The sequence below is a fragment of the Cydia fagiglandana genome, chromosome 2 (assembly GCF_963556715.1).
Source record: "Cydia fagiglandana chromosome 2, ilCydFagi1.1, whole genome shotgun sequence".
NCBI classification, from domain to species: Eukaryota; Metazoa; Arthropoda; class Insecta; order Lepidoptera; family Tortricidae; genus Cydia; species Cydia fagiglandana.
In genome coordinates this window covers 16,536,541-16,558,564 of record NC_085933.1, presented here as the reverse complement: position 1 = coordinate 16,558,564, position 22,024 = coordinate 16,536,541, and the positions used below count along the sequence as shown (strand labels likewise).

The 22,024-nt window shown below is 37.1% G+C and overlaps 2 protein-coding genes and 1 long non-coding RNA gene across 3 annotated transcripts in view; 2 read left to right on the top strand and 1 right to left on the bottom strand.

Annotated features, from left to right (window-relative positions):
* The window catches only part of LOC134677326 (uncharacterized), a 187,314-nt gene that overhangs the window by 154,437 nt on the left and 10,853 nt on the right, over positions 1 to 22,024 (top strand). The gene's annotated exons all lie outside the window — the stretch shown is intronic.
* Positions 9,174 to 17,716, top strand: LOC134671976 (uncharacterized). Its single transcript, XM_063529876.1, has 11 exons — positions 9,174 to 9,536; positions 9,985 to 10,329; positions 10,417 to 10,833; positions 11,033 to 11,444; positions 11,571 to 13,340; positions 13,663 to 13,739; positions 15,370 to 15,540; positions 15,680 to 15,812; positions 16,191 to 16,387; positions 16,614 to 16,733; positions 17,507 to 17,716. Exons 1-11 carry the CDS (start codon positions 9,447 to 9,449, stop codon positions 17,714 to 17,716), a joined length of 3,942 nt encoding a protein of 1,313 aa, XP_063385946.1. The 5' UTR covers positions 9,174 to 9,446.
* On the bottom strand, positions 18,128 to 21,277 carry LOC134677228 (chymotrypsin-1-like). The gene is made up of 5 exons (XM_063535664.1): positions 21,090 to 21,277; positions 20,861 to 21,011; positions 20,545 to 20,788; positions 18,716 to 18,862; positions 18,128 to 18,517 (listed from the first exon to the last, which is right to left on the bottom strand). Exons 1-5 carry the CDS (start codon positions 21,148 to 21,150, stop codon positions 18,371 to 18,373), a joined length of 750 nt encoding a protein of 249 aa, XP_063391734.1. The 5' UTR covers positions 21,151 to 21,277; the 3' UTR covers positions 18,128 to 18,370.

Below are 22,024 nucleotides of genomic sequence, written 5' to 3'. Positions count from 1 at the left end.
TAGCATTCTTAGGGCAAAAATGGGATCTATAGTGCCACAGTCAGGACGAAACCCATACTGACATTCCGAGACAGTGCACTCTTGCCAGAGCCTTGAGTCGATTACGCGCTCGAAGAGTTTCATGGTGTGACACATGACCTTAATACCGCGGTAGCTTCCACAGTCCTGTACACTACCTTTGCCTTTATAAATTGGTGTTATAATGCTCAATCTATATGAGTTGGGCATCTTGCGTCTGATGAGGATGCGATTAAAAAGGTCGGTAAGTATGATCACACCACAAGGACCTATCGCCTTCCACACTTCAATAGGTATGTCGTCAGGGCCCACGGCCCTTTCGGTTTTTCATGTTGCGAAGGCAATTTTGTACCTCGTCTGGTATAATAGGGGCAACAAGTCCAAGATTAGGGGGCAGTTCCGGAGGAGACACATTTGCGTGTTGCGTGTTCAGTAACTCGTTAAAGTAGCTACGCCACCTCTCGAATAACTTTGCAGTTAGATACTTTGCTGATTTGGCTCCTTCTTATAAATAAATAAATATTATAGGACATTCTTACACAGATTGACTAAGTCCCACAGTAAGCTCAAGAAGGCTTGTACAAATACTTAAATACATAGAAAACACCCATGACTCAGTCACTCATGACTTATGAGTAGGTAGTCTATCTGGGTGGAGTGTAACCCACTCGTGTAGGTTATGAGGTGCTCAGGTTTCATTTGGAAGAAATTATTCAATTACCTTTATTTACCGACATTTCGACACAGGTTTCACTGGTCATGGTCGCGGCTAACTGATGTCCCATTAAAAAGCAAGTAAATAAGTTAGTTAGTACTGTAAGTTTTAAATATTATATCACTGATCGTCTTTTTTAGATGTGATGTGACCATAACAATTTAGGTTTTTTTTTTGTTTTTATTTACGTAGTGGGTGAAATATGCTTCTTTCTCGCGTTCAATGCTTAAGGTAACCAGATTTCTCAGCTGTTTATAATAGTTTTTATGCTTGTCTAAATTAGAATTATGCGCTCTTTTAAATGCTTCATCACGAAGTAACATCATGAATTTGATATTATCAGTTATCCATGGACATATTTCGTCTGCAATACGTTTGCGTCTTAGAGGGCTGTTCTTATCAAATATTGCAAGAAGAAAACGATTAAACATTGAAACCATGTTATTTACATAACTTTCTTCGAGTTTCTTATGCCACGGGGTCCAAACTATATAGGATTCCAGAGTTATTATGTCAATATCTTTTAAGTTTCTAGTCATTGAATACCGCAGGGGAATTTTGATTTTCCTAATACTTATATTTGTTGTAACAAGAGCATGATCGCTTAGAAGTGGGTTGTGATGTATTTCCGGGTCGCTGAACCGATTAGAGGAATCAGTTATAACCAAGTCTAGTAGCGATTGAGACGTATCGGAAACGCGTGTTGGGCTCTATGGCGGTCAGCAAAATGTTATCAACGCGTGTCGATAACTTGGTATGGATTTGAGCACGCGTTGATTCAGTTGAGATATTGTGTGTGTCGTAAAGATAACAAGATGTATAAAACACTTAGGTATGTTTGAATAAATCAGTCTAAGATTACCAGTCAACGGTGTCTACTCACTCTACCCAGTTCCTCTAGAGTGGTGACCCCGAGTGGGGTCCCTACGGGGACCAACGTGCACGGTTGCCACTTTCCTTATAGTGGTAACCGCCGAAGGAACACGCACCTACTGAGATGTCTACACGAAGAGCTCCAGTGAAGAAGACTCGGAAGTAAGTGATTGCGACTCTCAATTGCTGGTCGAGAAGGACTGACAAAGTGATCTCGCCTCAATTTGATTTCGCCACCCTTCCATCACGTGACATCACCGACACTGCAAGTAACATGGCGGGAGAACAGCGGTACCTTCCATTATATTCCGGTTTCCGGATACTTGGACCACAGAATGTCGTTAAAAGCAAGAAGAGATAATTTTAAAGAGCGTGACATGACCCACCGAGACATCAAGCATCATGCAACGCTCTATGGCAAGAGGATCCTGATTAATCCTGATGTGGCACGCAGCAAACCTAATAGCGACGGACTACTCTACGCAGCGCCCCTACTAGTCGTCGCCCTCTACGCTCGCCTTGTCGGCTGGGAGCATTTTCGCTCGCCACAATGGCTCTGAGCACCCTGGCTGCACTCTTCTAACGTCCGCCCAGACGAAGAAGACATTATGGCACGTCTCCGTTTCATCCGAGAACGACAAGTTTTAGGAAAGTTCGACGGTAAAGACTGTCCCAACGCAAAAGGAGCATATTCAAGGGAATTCACGCCATATTGCAAATAAATTAAAAGAAGTCATGTCATCAGCTAATAATATAATGTGACTGATTGTTTTCAAGCCACGCTCAGAAATGCACGTAGGTAAGCAGAATGCGCGGCACTCGACGCGCGCGGGAATTATCAACACAGCACGGGACGGAATGTGTTTTGTCAGCGTTATTTTCAAGTTCACGGTCGCGAAACCGTGATTGAAGTTATAATGTCGTGGAAGTGAAATTATAATCATAATCTTGTTCAGGACAGCTCCTACGAAGTACCTGGTCGTCAACCCTATCGGTTGACTAAGGGGGGACTGGGGGGAGTACTATGGCGGTCAGCAAAATGTTATCAACGCGTGTCGATAACTTGATATGGATTTGAGCACGCGTTAATTCAGTTGAGATATTGTGTGTGTCGTAAAGATAACAAGATGTATAAAACACTTAGGTATGTTTGAATAAATCAGTCTAAGATTACCAGTCAACGGTGTTTTACTCACTCTACCCAGTTCCTCTAGAGGCTCCTTACTAATTGTTTCATATTATGTTGGTTAATAAACGACAAAAGTTTACGTGAGCTGACCGATTGGGTTTGCATTAAATCAACAAAGAGAAAAGTAAAGAGAAATGTGAAGTTACAGACTGAAAAGAAGTTTATAGATTCGCTCAGTGCGTCAAATATTTTTTCTGTAAGTGTTAACGAGGGTGGTCTATACACCGTGCCAATAATCGCGCTCCCGGCAACGTAACCTCAAGCCACATCTGCTCTAACGCAGATTCAGGGTGTGCGCACACTCGTACCTTTAAACCTCGTCGCACGTAAAAACCTACACCGCCACCGCTTCTATTGTCGGATCGCGGAACGAGCTTTAATACGTAGCCAGGTAGGCACGGTGCGGTTTTTTCGGCGCCTTTCTTTATCCATGTTTCATTAAGAGCCAGAATGTCCAGTTTGTGCCGCAGAACCAACCCCAGAAGTTCATCTCGACCTGTGTTTAGGGATCTCACATTTAGCAAACCAAACTTCAAACAATTACTCTTTGACATTTCTTTTTTATACATACGGAGTCGGACCGCTATTTTGAAGAACTATCAACCACTCGCTATCTTAAGATTGTTCAATGAGCATGGGTAATATATATATCGGTATTCATTAAAGAGGCGAAAATTATTATGCTACAGGATTTACGGATACTACAATGTATGGCTACGACTTTATAACTAGATGATGATAGAATGAGAGATAGATGAAAAACCATAAAACATCCGGCAACATTCGCTGAAGCATATAATTTTTCTAATTTGGTTTTTGTCAATATATTTATTCAAAATATTCAGCCAACAATTACACTGGTAAAAACCTGTTTGATGTCTATTTCCGACTTAATGCGTCGTACGGCAGAATCCTTATTACGACGAGCGTATATTCGCCCGTCTCTCGTTCAGTGATATTGCCAGTTTAGCCGCTTACACTCTTGTCGGGTCTGGTAAAAAAGCGATCTGTTTTGTTTCGTTAACCGTTCATTAGCGTAAAACCTGCTCGGATTACCCGGCAGACCAAAGTCCGAAGTGTCGACTGCACGGCGAATACGCGCAGCTTTCAATAAATCGGTGCGAGGACCTCGGCGGGCGAGTCGTACTACAAGTGGGCGTGGACGCACGCTCGCTGCAGCACCGCGTCCACCAGCAACGTTTGGGGTGTTCCCAGCCACAGAAGTTGGTGGTGATTGTCAGTGCGCACCCACACGTTCGGCAAATACGATTACTTATGTATCAGAACATTTTTGCTACAGGTCACCGTTTATGAGTTATTTATAAAAAACTACAAAGGGACCGTTAAACCCGATGACTGATCAGTTCATCAGCGTCACATAACATAAATTGACCTCCGCATTCAATCAATCAATCAATCAATCAATATTTTTTATTGCGAGAACATAGTTGAATTATGTACATATAAGGTGATAACATTTTTAAAAGCGTCTTATGTTCTACCAAAGAAGGCATGCAATATAATATTTACAATAAGCTATTTACAAGTACAAAAACAAACGAACAAATCAATATATCCACTAATGTCAAAAAATAATAGAAAATCAAATGTCTAAATATTACACAAAAATAAATTACTTGGTCAAATCAAAACAAATAGGTACGTAACAATTTTATAGTATTAAGTAATGATGTCAGATTTTATGGTTATTAGGATCTTGGCAACTAAATATTATTTACTAAATAATCCTTTACGGAGTAAAAACATTTGTCTAGCAGCCATTTCGTAAGTGTTTTCTTGAAACAATTTGTAGGACATTCTATGATACATTTAGGCAGCTGGTTATAAATTTGGATAGCCATACAGAACGAGTTGTTTTTGTGAAGCTTAACTCTAGAACTCGGCAAGAATAATTTATCTTTGTTTCTAGTGGATCTTGGATAAAAGGTACTCTGCTTTTCAAAAAATTCAGGATGTTCTCTTACAAACAAGCACATCTGTTTGATGTACAAGCATGGAAGTGGTAATACTTTTATTTCTTTAAATAAGGGTCTACATGGTTCTAAGTAGTGTGTGTTACAGACGGCTCGTACACATTTTTTTTGTACCAAGAATGCATCATTAATATCTACCGAATTCCCCCAGATAATCAAGCCATAGCTAAGTAGAGATGACACATAACCGTGATAAGCAGTTAGTGCTACGTCTCTAGACGAGGTTCTGCTTAACTTTCTTAATGCAAAGACAAACTTGTCTAGTCTATCACATACATAGGCAATATGAGCTTTCCATTGCATAGACAGAAACATTAAATACAGTAGTACATAGACAGAAACATTTAATGTTCCAGTAATCAAAGAAACTTTATTGCTAAATTGGAAATCAAAATAACTAAAATGGGCCAGAATCTCCAATTTTAAACTACTACGTTTTGTGCTCATCGATGTTAGTGTCGTAAGCGCCATCGACAATAAGGTCCCTTTTCATAGATAATACCACATTAATGACTAGAAACTTAAAAGATATTGACATAATAACTCTGGAATCCTATATAGTTTGGACCCCGTGGCATAAGAAACTCGAAGAAAGTTATGTAAATAACATGGTTTCAATGTTTAATCGTTTTCTTCTTGCAATATTTGATAAGAACAGCCCTCTAAGACGCAAACGTATTGCAGACGAAATATGTCCATGGATAACTGATAATATCAAATTCATGATGTTACTTCGTGATGAAGCATTTAAAAGAGCGCATAATTCTAATTTAGACAAGCATAAAAACTATTATAAACAGCTGAGAAATCTGGTTACCTTAAGCATTGAACGCGAGAAAGAAGCATATTTCACCCACTACGTAAATAAAAACAAAAAAAAAACCTAAATTGTTATGGTCACATCACATCTAAAAAAGACGATCAGTGATATAATATTTAAAACTTACAGTACTAACTAACTTATTTACTTGCTTTTTAATGGGACATCAGTTAGCCGCGACCATGACCAGTGAAACCTGTGTCGAAATGTCGGTAAATAAAGGTAATTGAATAATTTCTTCCAAATGAAACCTGAGCACCTCATAACCTACACGAGTGGGTTACACTCCACCCAGATAGACTACCTACTCATAAGTCATGAGTGACTGAGTCATGGGTGTTTTCTATGTATTTAAGTATTTGTACAAGCCTTCTTGAGCTTACTGTGGGACTTAGTCAATCTGTGTAAGAATGTCCTATAATATTTATTTATTTATAAGAAGGAGCCAAATCAGCAAAGTATCTAACTGCAAAGTTATTCGAGAGGTGGCGTAGCTACTTTAACGAGTTACTGAACACGCAACACGCAAATGTGTCTCCTCCGGAACTGCCCCCTAATCTTGGACTTGTTGCCCCTATTATACCAGACGAGGTACAAAATTGCCTTCGCAACATGAAAAACCGAAAGGGCCGTGGGCCCTGACGACATACCTATTGAAGTGTGGAAGGCGATAGGTCCTTGTGGTGTGATCATACTTACCGACCTTTTTAATCGCATCCTCATCAGACGCAAGATGCCCAACTCATATAGATTGAGCATTATAACACCAATTTATAAAGGCAAAGGTAGTGTACAGGACTGTGGAAGCTACCGCGGTATTAAGGTCATGTGTCACACCATGAAACTCTTCGAGCGCGTAATCGACTCAAGGCTCTGGCAAGAGTGCACTGTCTCGGAATGTCAGTATGGGTTTCGTCCTGACTGTGGCACTATAGATCCCATTTTTGCCCTAAGAATGCTAGTCGAAGCCTACAGAGAAAAGAAAAAGCCCTTGCATATGGCTTTTCTGAATCTACGAAAGGCTTTTGACTGCGTACCGTGCCAGGTAATCTGGTAATAAACCTATTTTGACATGATTCGAGACAACTCGGAATCCATAGTAAGGACCACCGTTGGCGATACTCTACTCACCCATTCCCGATCACAGTTGGTGTTCACCAAGGCTCAGCCCTGAGTCCTTTTCTGTTCAGCGTAGTGCTAGACAACAGTTTCAGCGAAAGTCCACGAACCATCTCCATGGCTTATCATGTACGCTGACGACATTGCACTTACAGATGAGGACAAACAGAAACTGGAGCATAAAATGAACCAATGGAAGGGTGTGCTAGAAAACGACGGTCTAAAACTAAATGTTGCGAAGACCGAGTACATGGCATGTGGCGGCACGGACCCTGACCCCATAAAGGTAGGAGACGAATTTGTCGTGAAAACGAATAAATTAAAATACCTTGGGTTCATGCTGCACCAATCGGGTGAAATCGATCACGACGTCCAAGCCTGAATTAGCGCTGCTTGGGCAAAATGGCGAGAAGTAACCGGTGTCCTCTTCGACCCCAGGATACCAGTGAAGCTAAAGGGCCTTGTGTACAAGAGCATCATCCGACCAGTCTTTATTTATTTATTTAGATATTTAATTCAGGCAACAAGGCCCATATTACAAATACCAACTATATGGTAGCGAGACCTGGCCTATCCTCGGAAGGCATGTCCAGCAGCTTCACGTCACGGAGATGAAGATGTTGCGATGGATGTGTGGCGTTACGCGACTAGATTGCATACGTAACGAACACATCCGTGGCAGCCTCGGAATCCGTGACGTAGTGGATAAGCTGCAGGAAAGTCGCCTCCGATGGTATGGCCATATACGCCGTAGACCGGTGGATTACGTCGGAAATAGATGCCTCAACCTCACTGTCCAAGGCCCTAGATCACGCGGCCGTAGTAGGCTTAAGAAGCGCTGGCTAGACGTCGTGATAACGGACATGGAAGAGAACAATCTCATACCAGAGGATGCTGAAGACCGGACGCTAGCTAAAACGCTAGGTTGAAGAAGAAGAAGATTGATCCTAGCGAAAAACTGTACAGAATACTTAATGTAGAAAATTTTATGTAGATTACTTATGTATCAGAACATTTTTTTGTACAAGCCACCGTTTACGAGTTATTTATAAAAACTATTGACAATTGATCATAATTAACTTTCCACCTTAAATATTTTTTTAAATATTGAACCTAGCGAAAAAGTGTATAGAATATTTAATGTAGACAATTTGATGTAGATTACTTATGTATCAGAACATTTTTTGCTACAAGTCACCGTATACGAGTTATTTATAAAAAAACTACAAAGGGACATTAAACCCAATGACTGATCAGTTCATCAGTGTCACATAACATAAATTGACCTCCGCATTGGATAGACAGCAACATTGAATGATTCAGTAATCAAAGAAACTTAATTGCTGAATTGGAAATCAAAATAACTAAAAAGGGCCAGAATCTCCAATTTTCTACTACTACGTTTTGTGCTCATCGATGTTAGTGTCGTAAGCGCCATCGACAATAAGGTCCCTTTTCATAGATAATACCACATATATCGATAAACGCTACACAGCGGAACGAAATAGCTATTAATTGAAGCTTCAATATCTTCGTTAAACATATACATAATTGAAATGCTAATGAATAATAAATATATTAGAATATAATAAAATATTTCAATTATTGCGGAACACATATCTTAGTAGGTATTTATGTATTTTAATTAAATATCTGAACTTTCCCTTGGTTCCCTGCTGGGGCGTGACGATAAAATTGTGATCTGATAACCACAATAAAGAATAAAAGCGTTTTTGTTCATTTTAGATATCGTCAAACCTTTGAAGTAAAATTAAAATTGTAAGAAATGTCGATAGTTTATCGATATGACCTTATCGACATGGCTACAGCAAGGTGGTGTTAAATTGTTAATCGTACACTAAACAAAAGTGGCAACAGTGACAGCTCGCTGAGACACCGTCTATATATATATTATGTCTATGAGATGTGCATTGGTAGATGAATTATACGGTTTTTACGGTTCCTCATTCAGCCCAATTGCCAAAAACGGAATAGCGTGATTCGTGGTTTGTGACGAGTTGCATCTCCGAATCTCCTCCGAAACTCATCAAAACAACAAAGTGAAATGGAGCAATAAGTTGGAACGAGATAACGTATCATTTCGCTTAGGGCTCTTTATATTTATTTAAATTTTCGACTTATATTACGTAATGTACAGATGAACTGTAAATTATATTATGAAATCATTCCTTATCTTTCAGAATAATAAAAGCCGTAAAGCAAGAAAGAGATCTCTTTCAGTAAAAAAATATTTCTTTCTCTCTCTCACTTATGGGTGTGGCGCACCAAGATCGCGGTGCGGTGCGGTAGTCTGCTACGGCTATTACGTTGGCCAAATGCAGAGAGCCATATTAAAAAAAAACAACGGCAGTTGGTGTCAAAACTCGAATGTTTATAGTTTGATGTTTGTCTATTTCGTTTCAATTCAAGCGCTTCGCTTGGCTTTCGTGTATGTCGTTCGTGTCCGCGAGTTAATCCATACACTGAATTATTTTAGTTTGGTTCTTAAATATACCTTACCAGAATAAAATTCCCTCATGGAATTTATAGTGATTTTGTTTATATACATAATAATATACTATACTTTCTTTTTATAAAGACATCAAACCAAATATACTTACTTACCTAAAGAAATGAAAAAAACTGAAATGCAATGAATTAATTTGTGTTACCACCACAGACATTAAAGTTGAGGAGTATATTATTCTTTAAGTTCAAATGACTTTAAAAAAACTACCTTTAGATCTTCAATCCAAGTTCCACGCTTCTACTCGAATAAGAAGTTTTAAAAAAGCTGTGGAAGAATTGGTATGTATCTTTTATTAACCCTTGGGACGCCTAGTGCCATATCCGTACCAGTCCTGTCAACTGCCGGAGGGTCTTCAATTTTTGTACCCGTCAACTGCCTAGTCCCAGATCTGTACAAAGTGTCTCAACTGCCTTGTGCCTTATCAGTCACCAAATTTATTGTATTATATTTTTAAAATTTTGAGATCTAAACACTTACAAATAGAGTTTTATATCATTTGCACAATATCACTTTTTTTTGATCGCGGCAGTTGACGGGTACAAAAATTGAAGACCCTCCGGCAGTTGAGGGGGATGGGACGGATCCGGCACTAGGCATCTGACGGGTACAAGTACGTTTGTCGGTTCGGCGTTCCAGGGGTTAATAGTAAGAAAGACCTGTAATAAATAATATATTCAATAATAATTGATTGGGTTTAATTGCATATTTGTTACAACTGTTACCTAGGTACATAATGCACTTGATGCTAACTCATCATCCATTGCTATAAGAGTAGATATTAAAGAAAATTATATACAAGTGATTGATAATGGACATGGAGTGGCAAAAGATGATTTTAAGATACTTGGAGAAAGATATACTACAAGTAAATATGAAAAGTCTAATGCATCTGAATCTGTTCAAATGTACGGTCGATATGGGCAATCACTGGCAAATCTAATAGAAATCTCTCAAAGTGTTAAAATAACTTCAAAACATTTGAATAATGCAGAGACTTGGATGAAACATTTTTGTAATGGTAAAGAAGAGGAATGCTCTATTGTGACAGAAAGACCTTCAGTGGGAACTACAGTAAGTTTGTATAGACTTAAATAAAATTATGATACCTGTTATAAACCCATTTTAGTTTACTAATAATTTAAGCTTTATTAATTACAGGTAGAAATAAAGGGATTTCTTTACAATCTTACTATTCAGAAAAAAGCAGTGAAAGCATTGCAAGAACTTCAAAACATTAAAACTTATTTAGAACAGATAGCTGTAATACATTGTAATACTTCTATTAGCTTAAGAGATAACTCTTTGAATGAAATTGTTGCCCAGATTCCCAAGAACAGAGATATTGTTAGGACTTTTGAATCAGTTTTAAATATCTGTACAAAGAATCTGCAAGAATTTCAAGTAGAGAAGAATGAGTACAAAGTTACTGGGTTTATGCAAATGAATATTGAAGAAGCAAAAGGTTATCAGTGGATATATGTAAATGGAAGGTATATTGACAACTCAAATTTGCACAGAATAATTAATGAAAATCTATCAAAAGGTGCACATATACGAAGAAACATAAAAATTAAGGTAATTATAGGATTGATTTATTCTGCTCATGCTTTCTTTAACATAATATTTTTTTGTATAATACTTATATGTACCTACCTTGGTAGATTTATTAGCTTCTTAAGTTGGATTGAACATTGTTTTAACCTTTCTAGTCAGCCAATCTAAGCAGTGTACAAAGTTAATAGCCATTATAACAAAACTATTATTGAATTCCCAGAGTTACAACAATGAAGAAGAAAAAGCTTTTACCAAAAATAAGCTTCCAGACTATTTTATATTTATCAAATGTCCAAAAGACGATTATGACCTTATATCTAATTATAAACAATCAAGTCTAGCATTCAAAAATGTGGTTCACATAAAAAAACTGTTAGATAAACTTGTAAAATTTTACATGGGTGATATTACTTTAGTGCAAGTGACAGCAACTAATAAGGAACCAATTAATACACTAGAAAGTAATACTTTAGTGGAAGTGACAGCAACTAATAAGCAACCAATTAATACACTAGAAAATAAAAAGGCAGATGAACTGGATACAAGGAATAAAATCAAGAAAATTATGCAAAAAATATTAGGCTCTCAACGAAAGAAAATGAATGGATCTCATTTACATAATGGTGTAAAAGGTAAATAATATTTTTGTAAAGTTAATGCTGTTAATTAAGTTAATAGGTACCTACCTGACTATTTTTAATTTTCTTATCAAGCATTAGCTTTAGTGGTAGTTAAAATATTATGATTTACACTTACAGGTAAAATAATGAAACGGAAAGTTAAGAAAGAGTGTCATCCTCGGACAAAAGGCAAATTAAAGCTTAAAGATGTTAAGGACCAAGAAAAAATATGCGAAACAAATGATTTACGCACACTTAACAATAAACACTTCATTAATAATGAAGCTGTTACACCCTGTTTATTGTCAAAGAGCAAACCCATGACAAATAAAAACAAAGGAAATTCAATCCACCAACAAAAATATCGTAAGAACGAAAAACGGCCACATGGAATAAAAAATATCCCAAAGAAATCAAATAACCATATCAATAGCGAATCAGGTGAGTGCTTTCTTGAACCAAAGAGTAAGCCCTTGACAAAGAAAAAAAAATTGGATATAAACCACCTACCAAAACAAATCAAAGAAGCCCATACGCACTCAACAAAAATACTTCCAGGAAAAGTATGTAACAGCAGAGACACAGTTTTATCCAAATTTGAAAAAGAAACTGATACAGTACAAATTAGGTGTAATCGTTTAGCAAAAAGGGTTGATAACTTGCTCAAAGTTCAGAAAAGAAGACGATGCAAAATATTTACCCTTGAAACAGTACATTATAGCAATATTATTAAAAATAACAAAAGTATCTCTGTGCGCAAAAGAATAAATGAAATAATAATCCAAGAATATGTGCCTTTAACGCAACAAAATATGGCAAAAAATAATGAGAATACAATCGATAAGAATATCAAGAGGTCTGATGACCTTCTTCGCCCTATTACGAATATAATTAATCATAAGAATGTTGAAGCTAATTTAAACCGCGCTAAGATAGTTCAGCCGCAAGCAAATTATTTTCACGTTACTGAAACACACTCAGATATACCGGGGCCAACATATGAAAGCCATGGCTACCTGAAGGATATACATATACAACGACCGCAATGTGACTTACTCGAAAAAATTACAAAGAATCAATTTATTAGCAAAACATCACGAGATAATCTGACATCGCCAATTACTGACAAAAAAGTGGTTAAGAAACAAAAAGTAACAAAAGAGCTAATACATAATAAAAAAATAACCAATCTAGAAGTCGCAGATGAGGAACGAACGACGAAGACATCATATTCTATACACTTCACTAAAACTGATTCACAAATATCTCAAGCACAGGAATCACCATTAAACGCATCACATGTTATAGCAGTCAATAATAATAATAAAATTACCATCGGGAGTACTTATACTCTGGAACACGAAAACGCTACTGGAATTCCTAGCTTTAAAAAACTTCTATCTCAAACATGTACCTATGGGACAACTAATCTTCATGGTGCAAATATGATTCGGACGCCAAATGAATATCTATATAGTGAAAAATCTCCCAATATTATAAATACACCGAATAATACTGCCGCTAATGATGAAAGATTTGACCACAACGTTGTATTCATTTCTAATTCCCAGTTAATTAACACTGGAACACGTGTTATTGATCCAATTGAGCCAATCAGAATGTGTGAGGCTGTTATAGGCACCTCCGATGATACACAAAACCATGAAGAAATAATAGAAAATACTTTTATGTTCCATTCTACCAATGCTGTAGGAGGTAATACTGAGATTCAAACCGGAGAGATGTTCGAATCCGAAAAAGAATTAAGACGCAATTTCACTATAAATAAAGATGGTATTGATGAATGTTTCAATATTATTTCGAACAATACAATCGTGAAGCTTGATGATGTAAACTATAAGCCTAATAACTTTAATTTGAGGAACAGACGCCGATACATTCCCAAAGGTGACCAATATTATTAACTTTTTTAATTTTTAACAAGCAGAAACGTCTGCGAACGATGCTATTAAGCTTAGAATAAATTTAAAAGTGGAAAAATTACTGTCTTGGGTGGGACTTGAACATCTATCACTACCACTCACCTTTACCACTTGACTTTCTTTCTTTCCTTTCTTTTTTTTTCTTTTCTTTCTTTTTTTTCTTTTCTTTTCTTTCTTTTTTTTTCTTTTTTTTTACCTTTATCACTTGTTGTGATTATTAACTTTGCATATGAATTGATATAGAATACATAGATAACTTCAACTCACATAGGTTTAACATGTTTTAGGAATGTCGCCGATATTAGAGCTTTGCAACATGAAAAATGTATGTAACTATGAATTAAATGCAGATTATTTTAAAGCAGTAAGTTTCTTGGATTGTTTATTTTTTTATTTTATGGTATACACTTTATTACAATTTATATGTGACGTCCCACGGTCAAAGGTACCTTATGGCGGGTATGGAGTTATGCATACCCCAGTAATCTACAATAAATAAGCTATCGACAACACAAAAGATCAACCTCCTAAGTTGCGTAGTTACAGAGATATGATTTTTTGAAAATAATGTTGTGAAATGAGCAACTTTACGATACAGAAGTTTTAAGTTTAGCCGCCTAAAAAACTATGTTCCTGAAGTAAGTTACATAGTTGACTACAAATAATAATACCTTATATATCTGAGATTTAAAAAATGTTGCGACTTGTTCTGTAATGCAAATAGAAACCTTTGATATCGACTGATTTATGTGTATACTAACCAGTCTCTTGAAAATAAAGTTTTATTTCATTTTCACGATTGATTGCAATGAGCTCTCTAGATTTAAATTTTATCTATTAGAAAACGACACTGAGAGACAGTTTAAGCAAAAAACAATACCGATTTAGAGGTGAAAATGTATTTTCTGACTTTTTCATATAAAATCAGATAATTGAATATTTTTACTTTTAATGTAACACACAATCAATTTTTCTGAGCACATATGAAAGAAATTCTGTCATTCAAATGAAATAAATCCTAAAACCCCAACTAAATACTATATTTAACCCCTTATGCCACTTTAAACTTACATAACAATAACAGTATTTGCTCCATACATTTACGAAAAGGTACCTTATGGAAATAAATCTAATAATACATCACTACAAAATATCAATCACATTGAAGCTTTTATCTTTTATGAATAGAAAATATTAATTTACATTAAACTGCCACAAATTTAATTGGTTCTTCGTCATAATAATCTTAAAAAAGACCAATAATTTGTATGTAATGAAAAGGTACCTTGTGGTTAAGTTACATGATGAGGCATGATGATGATGGAACAGTTAGGATAAACTAATAATATTTTGGGGTAAAGATGTTATAAATCGTCTATTTCTTATCAATAATATATTTTGGTTGCCATTGAAGACAAGCGGCATTGAGGTTCAATGACCTTAGATATTCCATAAGGTAATGCGTCGGGTATTGGCATTTTTCAGCAAACCAATGGCTGATTTATTGCATGCGACCAAACCAAATGAAGATTATTCTAGTTAAGAAAGACTTGACGAGAGTAACTTTAGTATAATAGCAGGCTACTTGGATTTATAATGTCGGTCGATGTACGGTTATAATATTTGGTAGGCGCCCCAACCAGAACTGAAATTATCAAATTAGTTTTGCAGAATGCTAATACAGTTCTCTACCAAACTTCTTTTCCCGTATTGACTAGTTTTTTTGGAAATTTTCAACCTTTTTTCCATAAGGTACCTTTTTACTAAACTCTGAGACGACGTTACTAGGCTTATAACTAACTTATAACAAAAATAAAAACAGGTAAACAAACGTTACGCATTAAGGTTTGAGATCACACAATAAAAAAAAATTGAGCATTTTTTCACCTCTTTACAAAACATTTCATAACTCCGAAACCAGAAACCCTCATAAGGTACCTTTTCCCGTGGAACGTCACATATTAAATTTTATTATAATAATATTGTTGTTTCAGACAGTTTATAATAATTTTGCAAGAAATGTTCAGATACATTCAGAAATCTTTGAACCAAAAATTCAAAACTTAAGAGAAGCTGCTACAAGAGACATACAAAGAGTAGATATCAAATTGCATAAAGACAATGCTTGCCTTACATTTAATGCAGAATCTTTACAAAACGCTAAGGTATTACTTTTCCATTTATTTATTTTGCTTCATAATTAATTTATATATATATTTCTGTCGTAAATTTAATGCAGAATCTTTACAAAATGCTAAGGTATCACTCTACTATATTTTTTGCCTAATACATTCTTATTTCTAGGTTCTGGGTCAAGTTGATCGAAAGTTTATTGCAACTATTTTGAATGGCAAGTCTAATGATGCACATAGTTTTTTGGTCCTATTCGACCAGCATGCAGTGCATGAAAGAATAAGACTGGAGCAAAACATGACAGGTCAGAAAATAAAAAAATACCTAGGAATAAACAGAAGTATTAGAATTATAACAGATTTAAACAAGATTACGTTTGATTGCAAAGTACCTAGTTGTGTGTTTAAAGGACTTGATCATCAATCAGTCGGATCATCTAGAAACTATGGTTGTGTAGTGTATCCTCAGTGCATGCCAATAGACTGTATAGTTAGAGCTGACTTCGGCTAGGTAATAAAGAACTTCTCGTATTGCAATTGCTTATGATAAGAAATTTTCGTTTTGGGAATGGTATCTTGCTTGATCTTGATCACAAAGTAAGCTTCCTATATATCGATATAGTCTACAAATTGCTAAAGTCACAGACACCTAAAAACTGTTTGCTTTGCATGTGTATGTGCAGATTATTTATCCCAAGATCAATGGAAAAGCATTTCAGTAGACAGCTTTTCGTTGAAAGTGAGCAGGGACGAAATACTATTTTTGCACAATTACCGGGACAAGTTCGAAAGGCTGGGCCTTCAATGGTCCATCGCTGGTGATAATCAGGTGCTGGTCAACGCGATACCCGAGGCCATACTTGGCAAGCACCCAAGACAGGTAAATAATCTTAAGTTGGAAATTGTTTAATTCGTACGGTTGGTACCATCTGTCCACTACTCCACTGGTCTTGTCCAGTGTTGAAATTATTTTCATGGCCTCAGTCAAACCCAATAATAGTTATGGTGATAACTAATAAAGATAACCGTTTTAAGTTGAATGTTTGTGCATGTTTTAAAAAAGGCATGTTATCCGCTGGTACAGCTTATACTTTACCGTTTCGCAGGTCGATGTTGTGTTAAAGGCAGTCCACAGCCTAATCAATGAAGAAATCAGCATAATTAAGGAACAAAGCGGATGTGTTTCCTTGTATCCAAAATCTATGATGGATTTGGTTTTTAGTGAGGTAACATCTATATCGCTTTTTGGGTGGAGTTTGTCTCGATGCCAAGCTCGCTATTGCTAGCATGCCTTGCCTTCCCTCAGGTTGTGGAGGTAGGTTGGCGAATGGACCGTAGGGATTGCAACAAAATATTTATCTACATAATATCACTTACTCATTAATATTATTAAGGGGCTACCCGAGGTTTTCATCGATTTTTGACAAGTTATGAATCGTATCTGCTTTTTAGTGTTCCGTACAAAACTTTGTTCACGGAACACTTATGGGATCACTTCGGCCTTGCAAATCAGTTACATGCGTTTTTTTGCACTACAGATAGAATTATAAGACTAACGGTTATCGGTTCTTCAATCTTTTATCTCCGGTTTTGTCCACCGGATTCTGAAAAAAATTTATACTTATTTTTTTAATGATTTTTTTTTAACATTGTCTAAAAAACACTTTTTTCGTATCTAGTTTGCAGTGAAGGATCTTATATGTACGAAATCTACATATTTGGGTTCATCTTCTCTTATCTATAAAAATAAGGGATTCAGATCGAAGGTCATTGGCGTGGGGGAGCACCTTAAGATCAGTAGTATATCTCGCCTTTATTTTAATAAACAATGCTCAAAAAGGTCCATCCGTCTTCTTTACGCTTACACCAGGTTGCAAATCAGCTGTTTTAAATATTTTATGCTTTACGTTTACCTCACTAGATTATTTCTGGAACACTCAATTGTTCAAAATAAAAGGAAAAAAACAAAAATATTGCGCTCAAACAGCATTTACTTCAGGCTTGCAGATACGCGATAATGTTTGGAACTGCGCTGCCTGTGCGTGACTGCTCTACACTGATCGAGGCGCTGTCTCACTGCCGGACTCCTTTCATATGCGCGCACGGGCGCCCTGCCTTAGCCGTCCTTATCGATGTCGCGCAGGAGTTACGTCCCTACACGGTATTTCATACAATTTACTTACCTCCATCAGATCATTTTGAGCAATGATTATCTTATTAATGATTTACCTGCATTTTTAGGGTTCCGTACCCAAAGGGTAAAATGGTACCGTCGGTACCCTATTACTAAAACTCCGCTGTCCGTCCGTCTGTCACCATGATGTATCTCACGAACCGTGATAGCTAAACAGATGGAATTTTCACAGATGATGTATTTCTGTTGCCGCTATAACAACAAATACTAAAAAGTACGGAACCCTCGGTGGGCGAGTCCGACTCGCACTTGTCCGGTTTTTGCATTTATACTGGGAAGTTGGGAACTTACGAAAATCATCAGTAGAGTCAAATAAAAGTTAAAACTCCACGTATGCAATTTATGAGTGAAATTCTCCGTCAGGTTGAGCACATACGAATTTTATTTATTTTCTTTTCAGGTAAATTTCACGAAAATTAGACAGTTCAAAACAAAAGTAAATAAAAAAATACAATAATAAAGTGTGTGGAAAATAAATGTATATAATACCGGAACATTACAGTCTTGTTCATTATCATTATGCAACATTTCAGATTTTTTTATTACAGTATTTAATGAATGTCAATGATCTCACTGGACGTAGTAAATGTCATAATGTAGGTAGTGTATTCTCCACACGGTCAAACACTGGCACTCCGGCTCTTTTATCAATTATGTATATTTTTTCAATCAAAACTGTTCTATCTGTTCCTGAATCCAATCAAAGAAAGGCGCAATTCGTGTGTGTACATCGGGAAACCCTACGGCACAGGGGATTCCCCATGAAACAAGGCCAACAAGTTTATTATCCTTTACTAACGGTCCACCAGAGTCACCCTGGAAACAAACAAGAATCTCAGGAGCAAAAATAAGGCCAACGACACGAGATAATAGCATAGCACACCCCACACGGGCTGATATTACCAGGCTATTAAGCACCGGAATCTCTTTGGTCACTGAATATTTTATGGTGATATAGTTAGACAATATTCTGTGAGATTCTCGTGCTTAATTTCTCATATTTTTTTAACTTACATGGCAGGTTCCTTCACCGATTTTGGTAAATGTACAAAACATATTTTCATCGACTGCTCGAGTATAACGCATGGCATATTGACATGTTTCTTGACTGAACACAGTCAGTTCTAGAACGTGCATTAACCGACTTGATACACTATTGACCTAAAAAATACAACATTTGATCATATTTTATTGTTAAAAATCAACTACAGACAGGAAGAACAATCACTGGCTTAATATTACAAAGTTCTATGTTACATTTTCAAGATAGTTGAAATTAGACTTAATGTCTCTGTGTCAAATTTCAGTTCGGTAAAAGTAAAAAGTATGCCCTGTAATCAGTGCCGGATTTACCACTAGGCTGAGTAGGCTGAAGCCTAGGGCGGCAGATTTTAGGGGGCGGCAAATTTGGGTCAAAAAATATTTGCTGTTCAGATAGGGTTGACCAGAATCTTACCGCTCTCCTATATATTTGTATAATTTAAATAACAGGCTTTAGTTGTCGATTTTGCCGCCCTCTGTCATGTCAAGACCCTTTATATTGAAACAGATAAATGGCCGGACGGACAACAAAGTGATCCTATTCCGTTTTGAAGCTTGGAATCTTAAAAATATACCATGTTCTATGAAATTGCGCTATTTCTACCGAAAAAATTTCGCGCTCGCTACGCTCGCGGTTTTATTTTGGAAGTTTATTGATGGGCCACAACTAAAGCTAGGCAAAGGCCTCCCCCCTCTTCTTCCACTCGTTTCGGTTTTGAGCTACATCTGGCCAGTCTCTCAAAAAGGAGTCCAAGTTATCCCGCCATCGCCGATGAGGTCTACCGGTTCCCCGGTTTGACTCATGGGGCACCCACTTTGTGGTTAACTTGGCCCACAAGTTGTTCGGCATGTGGCAGACATAACTAGCCGTAGCCCAGTCCCACTTTAGCTTGGCCGCTTTTCGAGCTACATCTATTATCTGAGTTTTAGAGCGCACCGTGGTGTTCCGGATGCGATCCCTTAGTTTCACAATTAATATGCTGCGATCCATAGCTCTCTGTCAAACCCCGAGTTTGGATTTCAGAGCTTCCGTCAAAGACCAAGTCTGAGCACCATAAGTGAGGACTGACAGTAACACTTAAATATGTACCATTTTCTATCAAATTGCGCTGTTTCTACAGAAAAAATTTCGCGCTCGCTACGCTCGCGTTTTTATTTGCGAACATTATTTGTGGCCCATCAATATAAGCCATTTCTATAGCATAGTCCCTTGAGCACTCGATGCCAGATCCGACCAAACTCCTTAGCTATTATCAACCTGCCTCACCTTGATTCTCAATGGCCAAAACCCAGCGGTACCCACCGGTCGCCGATCAGATCAGGCAAATATAACGAGGTCGCATCGTCATTGGCTGACAAAAACGGCTCATATAAATCTGTATCTAGAATACTGACATCACCTTATGGAGCATTCCATGAAATTGTCTACCGTTGTCCCGTACAAACGCGAAGTTTCTGAAGATTTAAAGGTGTAAGAGTTTCCTTTTCTATGACAAATGGTCAAAAATATGCACAGAAAAATAATCGCCTGCTTTAAATGCCGAGAAAAAAGTCGCAACACAGGAAATACAATGCGTTTGTACGGGACAGCCCGTGGAATGCTCCTTATATGCATTTTAATATGACTATGGTGCGTTGTACTATTAAATTAAACGCCTCTGATTGGAAAGTACTTTAAAAAGCTATAAACGAGGTGGATAGGGGAGGTGCGGCAAAATCGGCATAGCCTACGGGCGGCAAATGTCTAAATCCGGCACTGCCTGTAATATTGGGCCAGTGCAGTGGCAACAAAATATATCAACCTCTTGAGCCCCAAAGCCAGTTAAAGTGACTTCATCGTTTTCATTTAAGTTCATTTGATCTATCTCTATTATTTCAACGTCATTTGAATTAAAAGGCTTAGCTAATTTAATAATTGCTAAATCATTGGCCCTGCTGCTATAATTAAAATCATTGAAGATGCGTATAGATTCAACATCGTATGAATTGCCTCCCTCATCCAGGTTCGTCGTCCCCACTACGGCTTTAATGTATTGTGGTTCAGCACTGAAACATGTAAAACTGTTAGTCCTCTAGGTATACTGTAGATAGAAAAGTTTACATCACTGTGTCTAATACCCTTGAAGACAATGTGCCGCTGTCACCACGTGTCGGTCGGATACCACGGCGCCTCCACAAACATGGTGTCCGGTTAAGTTTTGTAGTGAAGCGTGGAAATATCCGAACTTGGGAGGGGCCTCATCACCTCCAATTATTCTTAGCGTCGACTCTGTTGAAAATCTAGTCGATTACACTACAATCAATACTTTAACGGAATGTAACGCTTTTTAACATTTGTAAAAATTACCTTGCGAATCCGCTATAAATAACACAGTAATCACCAAGTCATAAAGAAGCCACTTCCTCATTATACCTAACACTGACCGAATTGCAACGTATTTAAACAAACAATCAGTCTGTGTTTACACGAGCGAACTAATTGCCCACAATACTTCAATCTCGGCTATAATCTTACTGTGTTTTATCCAGTTTTATCTTAAATACTTTACGATATGATATGATACATCAAAGGATTTTTCTGTCAATCGATTGATAATCATGAACGATTATTTATAGTATAATGTTCAAAAACGACCGGGTGACAATTTTATAGACGTAGCTACGTCGTAGGTATATCTAGATATACCTACCATTGCTAGATACCACTCCTTTTTTATTACTTCCATTACTAGAATTGTTTGAAAAGTATTACTTCACTTTGAAACGTAAAGGAAAGTTATTTTTTACGTTTATTGCCAAATAATTATGGTTTTATTGTTTTTCCCTTTACTCGGATAAGGCCTGATTGTTTAGTATTCAACCTTAATACCTACTGCTATACTGATTTACTTGAGGTAGCGAGGCTACTGGCCGGCGACACACAAGCAATGGTCTGAAAAGTAATAACTAACGGTGTCAGTGTCACCAAAACATCGCGACAGAAAGGATATCTGAATTCGCAAAATATACCATAAAACAGTGCCTTGAAATAACGAGGAAGCCAACAGCGAGCAATCCACCCGCAGAGGCCTCTGCCAGCTGCAGACCACATAATACCGGTAAGCCCTTCTACAATCTGGTAAAGCAGTATAGTGTAGCGAAGGAACTAACTTAAAAAACTACAGTCCACTGGCTTTACGCCACATTTTCTGGTCCTTCGAGCCGGATCCTAAATTTCCCAAATTTTGAACCTTCCTAGATTTATTTTTTCCCCAACTCCTATCTTCTATACTTCTATAGGCT